Source organism: Hippocampus bargibanti, linkage group LG05 (genome assembly GCF_051943395.1).
Source record: "Hippocampus bargibanti isolate YZ-2025 linkage group LG05, ASM5194339v1, whole genome shotgun sequence".
In the NCBI taxonomy this organism is placed as follows: domain Eukaryota; kingdom Metazoa; phylum Chordata; class Actinopteri; order Syngnathiformes; family Syngnathidae; genus Hippocampus; species Hippocampus bargibanti.
The window spans coordinates 8,488,067-8,498,028 of record NC_142738.1 but is presented as its reverse complement, the minus strand read 5'-3'; the positions used below and the strand labels follow the sequence as shown (position 1 = coordinate 8,498,028).

At 37.1% G+C, this 9,962-nt stretch overlaps 1 protein-coding gene across 2 annotated transcripts in view; it reads right to left on the bottom strand.

The window, feature by feature from the left end:
* Positions 1-27: 27 nt before the first annotated feature.
* The window catches only part of roraa (RAR-related orphan receptor A, paralog a), a 279,680-nt gene continuing 269,745 nt past the window's right edge, over positions 28-9,962 (bottom strand). For both annotated transcript variants that reach the window (XM_088996181.1, XM_088996182.1), the window contains one exon: positions 28-8,921. In XM_088996181.1, the coding sequence (XP_088852307.1) occupies positions 8,757-8,921 (165 nt within the window). In that variant the 3' untranslated portion in view covers positions 28-8,756. The remainder of the gene's footprint in view (positions 8,922-9,962) is intronic.

Below are 9,962 nucleotides of genomic sequence, written 5' to 3'. Positions count from 1 at the left end.
AATAATAAAATAAAATAGAATACCAGCCCATTACAAGCGGTAAATTTTATTATGGGATAACAGCACATAAAGCACATCTAAAACCGATGTGTCCAATGCACTTTTCATAAAGGTAATATTAAAGGTACAGTTTCTAAGTACAATATAACAACATTCATATTAGAATGAAAGTATTTAAAAGACAACATTAAATTTCTTATTTTTCTTTACAGCCGTATTTACAAAATGAATCAAAATACTTATTTTCATATTTCAGAATCATCAGACAAGAAGGAGCAAAAACTACATTTGTGAAGTGACGACCTGCTAAAGAGAGTTCAAAAGAGCTGGATTCAAAAGGTACATGAGCATCTGGCCCCCCAATTTAACATCAGTAGCAAACACGTGACTGATTTGAGCTTCCCCTCATTTTCCGTTGCTCTTGCTTGGGAAAACAAAGACTCCGCCTTTATTTCCACCATCACGACCGACATGGAACACACAAAATTAAAATAATCCTGATGTACAGAATACTGAACACACAATGCGTAAAGTGATACAAATCCTAGAAAAAGCCTAAAAAATATGCATTGACTTACTTTACTTCTTTCCCACCCCAGGTAACCGGTGTGTAAAATGATCATTTATTTGCTACTCATGAATGGAATGAGTCTAAACAGTGAAATCCTGTAAAACTGCATGAAAATGTTCCAAGCACTCACACACATATGCAAAAAAAAAAACATTGTTTATGTTAAAACCGAATAAAACACACTTCATTATACAGACATTGAAAGCCCTCCCAAAAAGAACAATCAAAATCACTTTTGCTACACTGAGAGGCACTCAGTGTGATACACCGTTTATTGTTGCTAGCATATTTGCATTTGCTACAGTGGAAAGAAAACGCAGTCCTCATTCGGACTTTATGCGTACACTTTTTTTCCTTCCGGATGGGCAAAGAAAAAAAGCAAACTGCATGTTCACAGCACCACTTCCCTGCATCATGAGAGGATACCCGTGAGGTAAATACTTGACAAACTACAACCTCAAAGTGTTCTTGTTGCTTAATTTAAAACCTATGATCGGAAACATCTAAATAAAACACTGTTGTATTGTTTTTAACACATATTTAACACTCCTAAATCGCTTGTTACTTAAAAGATATTAGCTAACAATATATTAGCTATAATATATTAGCTAAAGATAATAAATGTCTTGCTAGGGACACCCTAAAATGCTTAACGTAAGGATGAAAACGCTTGATGACGTATGTGCACTTATGTCGCGTTACGTGAAGCATTTCCAAATCGCTTATGCTCACAATCGTGGAGCCTCATGAAATATCATTTTAATAAAAATCTGATTTGGAAGTGTTCATAAAACCAAACATATTGGGCCGGTCTTTATTACAATTTCAGAGGTTAAAGTGGACATGCATTGTGCACAAAAAATGTTGACAGTGAATGATCAATGTTTTCGGACATTATGTTTTTTTTAAATTATTTGTTTTACATGAAACATTTTAGATTGTCCCCGTTATTACCCCAACACAAGCACACTGATACAGTCACCGGCTGGGTATATTATTATTTTTCTTACCGCTATCACTTTCATTATCATTTATCATAATCTAATATCAATATTAACACTGTATGCAGTGAAACAAATGAAAAAATAGGGTGGCCAGGCGGTAATCAATAATTTGTTCACAAATGTACAGAGCACCACACAAAATAAATTAGCACACCCTCATACTAATCCTAAATGAAGGAAGCAAACTAAGGTTATTGATACAATATGGTGAGGCAGATTAACACATAAATTATCATCGGGTAGGTCTTGGTCGCATTTTTTTCCCCTCTTACCTAGACAAACAGAAGCTACCTTTATACACGTGATCAGTCATCTTCATAATGGTGAGTGAACAGCAGAGTATGATCAGAGCGAGCAATCATGAGAGAATCAACTTTACAGGGCATGTCAAGTTCTTGGTTGTCCATCTGATCCAATATCCAGATGCAACTTTAACAAAATAAAAATAAAAACTAAAATAAAATACAACCCAAATATGATAAATAAGAGATGTATTTACATGCAGATGCTCAAAGACTAATATGCACAGAAACAAAGAAGAAGAAAAAAATCTCCAAATTATACACCTCGACATAGATTATTGCTTGACATTCAATTATGGCTAAAAGTTTTTTTTTTGTTGAGCTATGCTTCAAAACTATATTTCTACTTTGAATCATTGTCTGCTGTGCTTTGGAAAATGACTTTTTTGTTGTTAACTCATTCACTGCCAGACGTGCAAAAAATGTTTTGCCAGGGTTTTTCTCACTGTCACTCGAATTCCAGAATCCACAGAATATTGAGTTTTAGGACTACATAAACATTCAATGTAGGGTAAGAAACCTTAGGCGCTCTTCTTTTATCAGATAAAAAGAGCTAATTCCTAAATTATATGGGTCTGGAGTTATATGAGCTTGAAATGAAGGAGGCTGTCCAAAATACAATGCAATACATATATGTATATTGCTTCATATCGCGCTTTAACAAAGCTGGGAGAAAGTGCTAACATGTAAAAAGGGGAAATGCTGCCCCCTTGTGGAAAGAAAAACAATGTCTGAGGCCATGGCCATCGCTTTATCGGCCCTCCAGCATGAAAAACCCAAACCTGAACAAACTCGTGAATGGCGCTCTACGTCCTATTTTCAATTCCCGAATAAATTTGTGAATGGCAGTGAATGAGTTCAAAAACACGACGGCCAAACTTGAAACGTGACGTAACATTTTCACCATTGATGGGCGGCAGCGCTCATTTGGTCAGTCAGTGTCACTATATAGGTCACTGAACCATTATATAGTTTTTTTGGGTAACTCATACTCATTAGCGGCATATAAACAATATTTCTTCCAGCCCAAAAAAAAAACAAATAAAAATAAATAGATTGAAAGAATGATTAACATAAGTATGACACTATGTGTCTTACAACAGGCTTAATACGTCCAATGTTGAAGACGTTATGTTACACTTGCTACTTACTGAGGATGGATTGAGTTCAGTATTAAAAAAAACAAAACATTATATATATATATATATCAACACCTCATCCACATGACCCTGTTCCTTTGTAATTATTAAAGCCTTGTCTGGGTTCTTTATTTTTTGCTTTTTTTACCATTTATTTAATCACATTGACAACAAAACACGCACGCACATACGCACAAAACTATTGCTTTTTTTATACAAAGACACAAGAGAGTAGAGACAGTAGGACCAGTTTACTATACACTGATTGAATAGCACACACAATCATCGAAACCCCTCGCTGCATTAAAGTGTGAATGTACACGGAAAAAATACCCGCCACTGTGCAGCTCGATCGTTGGACAGTCGTGCCGACAAGTGCACAACAATGGCGGATTTATTACTTGGAACCCTTTTGGAATCAAGTCCGTCAAACCCGTAATTATACAACAAGGCCATATTGCTTGTTTTTTTTATTTTACTGTAGGACATATTACAAAAAAAAGTCAAACACACTCTCATTTTAGTTTTTTTTCTCGAGCAAGATTCCTGCAGTTTAAGGAAATAGAATAAATAATATGAGGAAAAATCCATTTATTTATGTGTGTATGTGTATATGTAGTTGTCTCCTCCCTGAGCGGACCACACCTCATTCTCTCGGCCTGCTTCTCTCCTTCCTGGATTGTCTAGCAAATTTCCAGATTGGAAAGTTTGTTCTGCTGGGAGATTGAGGTTTTACTGGTGGTACAGGGCATTTTTTTGTGCATCAGAACAGAGATTATTACTTCGGTACATCATAAATACTACAACCCAAACAGATTCAATATTGCATAAGAATATTTGGTTTTTCTAAGCAAGAGGGACCCTGATGACACCTTCATTGAAAACAGTTTTTTTTTTGTTGTTTTGGAGGACTGAAAAGTGAGACGATGGTTTTTTTTCCTTTATTCTTATTTTTTCGGTGGGAGAAAGGGGGTTGTGATACTTCATTTTTTTGTTGTGTGTTGGCATTAGCTCAGGGGCGCAGTGGTTGGTAAGTGCCCCACCTCACCTCCCACGAGAACTCAAGTGATGTATATTCACACGTTAATCTCAAGCATTCGCAGTGGAACCCTGAACACAAACTAGGGCTGAACAATTTATAAAATTCAAATCAATATCGGAATTTTAAGGAATATGATTTTCTAATCTGATATTATTGCGTTGTGAATAATAATCATAATAATACATTTTATTTCTAAGCCCTTTGTTGTGAACTGCCTTCGGACTGACTTGTTTACGCCACAGTAATTTGGAAATTTGGAAATACTGTAAGTAAACAACTACCGTATTTTCCGCACTGTAAGTCGCCCCTAAAAGCACTCCATTTTCTCAAAAACGGTACGCCTTTTCAATCCGATGCATTTTATAGATAGATAAATATTCAGAATTATTGGAGATAGAATTTTAAATGTCTGCAAAGCGCTTTGTTATAGCTGCAGCGGTTGTGATAGCTCTATTTAACCCACTCACGCCGAGCATTTTTATATGAACAGAAATGCATTAAAAAAGAGAGTATAAAATAGGTTTAAACGGAGTATATAATTGGATTGGATTGGATTTGCCTTTATTAGTCTCGCAGTGGAGAAATTTACAATTCACAGCAGCAAAGTTAATATAATGAACAATATATTTAAATAGAATTAAATATAATTAACGTGGCAAGAAACAACATCAATGCATTTGAAAATGAATTTATCTGTGTTCATATGAACACACTCAGCATAAATGGGAAAAAGCTGTACAGTATTCAATTGTATTATGTTTAGTGTAGCTCCCTCTAGTGGATGCATAATGAAACTGCAACTACTATTGTGGCTTCTATTATAGGTGCCTTTTAAAATTGAGTGTGCTCGAAACACACACCTGTCAACTTATACGTTTTCCCTGTATTTTGTAATTTTTTTTAGCATTTCAAATAATGTATGGCATATTACAACTTTGTTTACGAGAAAAATAATGTTAACCGATCTTACAAAGACCATGTTGTGTCAAATCCAGTAGGTCTCAACTGGTAGCCAAAGACAATGCTGTCGCCGATTGCAAACCAGCAAAATGAATCCTCAATTGTATTTTTGTGTATTTTTATCGCTGCTTACGGTCACATTGTTAAAAGCAGAATGGTGCGGTAATCTGTCTGCATTTGCACTTGTGTTAGCGTTTTTTTTTTCATTTAAAATAATGTACGCCGTACTACAACTTTTATACGGGCGTTTATAAGGGCAGCTATTAGCCAAGGTGGACATGTATGTATATATAACAACAGCATTTAAAGAGGCTACTCATTGAAGGTGCACCTTATTGTGCAGAAAAAACATGTCATAAATATCTATCCATAAATTATCAGTCATACTCATTGGTACATTAGAATTTAATTTAGCATAAGCCTAACCTATGAAACCAAAACATTTGTCATAATCAATCTGATAATTGCATGTTAAATGACACATTTTGGGGATTGGGGGGGGGGGCGTTGCTATTAGATTTTGTTTTTCAAAATCGTTCAGCCCTAACACAAAGAATAATGCAACAAACAAATGAACCAAAACTAAATAAGAAGCACACAAAAAAAAATCTTCCCTGAGGGGTGACAGTACAAGGCAGTAGTTAACACCTTGAGCACATTGCACGGCAGAGAAATGACGATGTGCAAGCAGCAAATCAAAAGGGAGTTCAATGTCATGGTAGGTGACAATGTTGGCATGCTTCTAAAGGGATATGATTTTTTTTTGTCTTTTTCAATGAGGTTTTCTATTTTTTATTTATTTATTTTTTAATGTTGCCTTGAAAAATAAAGTTATTCCTCAAAGTCGCTACTGAATTTGCTGGAATGTTTTCGGAGTCCATTCTGCATTACAGACCAGAAAGCAGACTACTGTTTTTGGCACATTCAGGTTATTTCTTCTTTTTTTTTTTTTGAACGTGTATGCGTGTGTGTGTGTGTGTGTGTTCTATCACTTTACAACCACACCAACAAGAAAGACACACTCAACAAAAAAAACAAAAAAAAACAAAAGCACAACAAAGCATTCTGAAAATAGCACTCGTCCTAGCATTTTATGCTTCTCTTCCCTAATTGTACAAACAAGTGCTAGACTAATTATTGCGGGAATATAGTTAAGTGCTGTCTGACACTCCCTCCCCCAATTTCCCCTCTTTCTGGTGTTCATTAACCCCCCCTAAAAAAACGTGTTACAAAAATAGATGCTTTATGACCAGACAAGGCTTTGAATATTCACTTTCCCTTCATTGTTTCTTCTGCGTTTTGGGCTTGAGAAGGCAGATAAAGCCATTCCATAAACGTCAATAATAATAAAAAAAATAAGTTAAATTATTTGTATTTTATTGTTTTTATAAATGTTATAACCAGGCAGTTGCTTGCTGTATCTCTACCTTCCACTAGATGGAACAATTGTATTGCAGTCAGGGATCGTTTGGCTAGGTTTGCAAATAAATAATAGAAGAAACCTTTAGAAATCAAATCCTGGACAAATTATGTCAAATTTTATATGTTGAAGAGGTATCGCTTGACCAATTATTCACATCGCGGGACAATTTTAAGGAAACGGATTAATCTACAACCTTGAACTCCCCGATTTAACCTCAGTATGAATAACCACAAATTATCAAATCATATTGTGTACATGTGTGTTTATCAAAGCTGATTTTTGAGATCATAAGTCATGAGACCGCCATTTCCAAAGTGATCCAAACAGAATTCATACAAACGCTCAGTTTTGATTGACCCTTGACACTGAGAAAACCATGAAAAAAAATCATTGTTTTTGGTGGCTCTAATTTGCAGCCCTGGTTTAACAATAGAGTGGCACCTGATTAACTCATTCACTGCCAGACATGTGCAAAAAATGGTTCAATTCCAGTGCCAGGGTTTTTGTCATTGTGATTCGAATTCCAGGACCGACAGAATATTGAGTTTTAGGACTACATAAACATTCAAGGTGGCGTAAGAAACCCTAGACTCGCTTGTTTCATCAGTAAAAAATTGTTAATTCCTAAATTATATGGTTCTGGAGTTATCTGAGCTCAAAATGAGGGCAGCTGTTCAAAATACATTGGAATACATACATATTGGTTTACATAGCTGAATCTGGAACAAACCGCTAAAATTGAGAAAAAAAAAGGAAATGCTGCCCCCTTGTGGAAAAAAAAAACATGACCAGAGGCCATGGCCGGCGCTTTATCGGCAGCCAAGCATGAAAAAAAAAAATACAACCTGAACAAATTCAGGGATGGCGCTCTACGTCATATTCTCAATTACTGAATACATTCGTGAATGGCAGTGAATGAGTTAAAACAAAAAAAAAGTTTTTAATTAAAAAAACAAGAATCAAATTCTTTATAACTGCGCTGCAGGTGTGCCGAATATTTTGATGGACCCTTGGGGTTGCACTCGATTAGGAACGATAGGATGTCAACGCAATAATAAACATTCTCATGACGGCACCGATCAAAACTGAGCGTTATCGTGAACGAGACAATAAATAATGAATTTGCGTCTTATTGTAAAATTGTAATTTCCGAACGTATCCGACAAATTGGGACTATTAAAGGCTTTCTGATTCTGAAATCAATGGCTGAGTTTGGAATGCCTCTCATCCGCCTTCTCGTGTCCAAAGCAGCAACGCTGAGCCCCCTCCCTACCCCCCTCTTACCCCACCTGCGCCACGCATGACCCATTTCCAGCTCCCGTGGTTCAACTTGTATTTCTTCTTGTGCACATGCAACACATCACTAGGTAAATATTCACGTCTTAAATTAAACAAAGTTGGAAAGAAAAGTGCCTTATCAATTGAACAATTAAGAATCGTCTAACTACCAATATCATACATGTTATTTAAAATAGATTCTATAAACATTACTTTTTTCTGTATAGTAAGTACTTATGACCATATACCCTGTAGTACATTATAAAACAGGTGGAATGAAGCCTTTTCATTGTGTTGGTGCCCCGTGCTTCTCAAGGGCACCTGTCCAGAGAAGGATTAATAGCAGATGGCCTTACATGATTTCACTATGCAACAATGGCGGATGGAGTTTTTTTTTTTTGACAGTTAAAATTATCTCAGTAGAATTACCAGAATTCTTTTATATTTTTTTTCTCCACCAGATCTTCAAACAATTGCCCACAGAGAAGAGGCGCCGATTGCATCAACGTCTGCCGAAAGAGCCTCCCTTCGAGTTGCTGTGAGTTGACGTCCCCCCCCCCCCCAAAATACGGCGGAATACGAGAGAGAGAAAAAAAAGATAGAGCGGAACGTGACCAAAATGTGCGCATTTCACATTTTTTTATTGCAGATTTCAGTTCCTGATGAAAAGATTTGAAAATCATAATGAATGATCGATATCATTTCAAGTCGTTATAATATCGTTAAAATCAATCTCGGCGAATGATCGCATGGTTGACATCAGTCATGACTTTCGTTTAGAAATGCGCAAAAGATGGTCAAGTTCAAGCGGGTAGAAATTGTTTGTTGGATCGGGTTTTTTAAACCCCTCCCATCCCCCTCTTAAAGTCTTCTAAAAAGAACCGCTGAAGTAAACCTTGAGAAGCAACTCCACCAGATGTTGAGCAGCGTGCTGTCTTGTCCACCTCTCGATTTGTGCAGGGGCACCAATATAAAGTGTCTGAGATTCCTCCTCCACATTCCCCCGACGGTGGGCGCTCTGGCACCTGGCAGGGACGCTACCCGTCAACGGGCATGGACTGCTCAAAGTCTGATCCAAACAGCTCCTTATATAAGGGGGGGAAGTGGGCACGTACAATGTCTGGGTATATTGCTTTGAAAGCCGTAAGCTTTTCTGTATGCCTACTGCACAGCGCCCGCAGTGTCGAAACTTTGCATATCAACTGTGGGAAGAGACAGAGAAGAGACAAGCTGTTTAGATTCACAGCGAGACCGCCAGGACATCGAGCATTCCCCCCCCCCTTCCTCGCTGTGTTTTCACTCCCGCATGGGGGCAAACTTGACGTGTAAATATTGAGACAGGCGCTCAGGCGTAAGGAAGCCTGACACGCCAATTGATAAGGCGTCACTTCTGTTTCAATAAAAAAAAATGGCATTTTGTGTGTCATGGTGAAAAAGTCCCCCGAGAAGTGTTTATCGGCCAAGGTATATTTGGCGACTGAAGTGGCGTTCCAAATAGTCTCGCGAAATTTGGGAATTGTTCATACAGTATGTGCCCAATTCAACTCAAATGAAACGATTGATGAACGATTGTCATGTCATAGTTTCTTTCACCCACTTCTGAGATAGAACGTGGACGAAAAAGGGCAAAAAAAAAAAAAAAATGATGAGGACGCAGTTATAGTTCAATGTTCTCCACGCAATTGTTTTTTTCCCCATTGTGTACAACTCATTTATTGTGCAGAACAGACACTCCCCTACTTACGAACAAGATATGTTCTGAACGGTCGTTCGTAATGTGAATTTGTTCGTAAGTTGTTTCAGTGGTATCTTTTGTGAGGAATGTATGTTTAAGGCTTATATCAGTATGTTTAAAGGACAATCGACGCCTCCGGACAAGTTGTGTCCATAATTTGTAAAATCACTTCAAATGACTTCTACTGAGCGTATTTTACAAGATTCCACCACATATAGCTATATTATATATATATATTCAGGAAGTCTTGTTTTTGAGTTGGTGACATCACGTTAGGTATCGTCACTGAACGAGAAAGTGACACACAATGCATTTTGGGTACTTTGTTTGGTCTGAAAACTTCGTGTTGATCTGTGTTGATGCCGAAATTAGAAGTAAAAAACATAAATAACGCGATGGTGAATCGTGTGTTGCACCAAGACTACTATTTGATACCAGTTGACATTAATTCCCAAATCAGCCCATTTCCAACGGAGCTTGGGAGCCATCTTGTGCATTTTCCGGGACG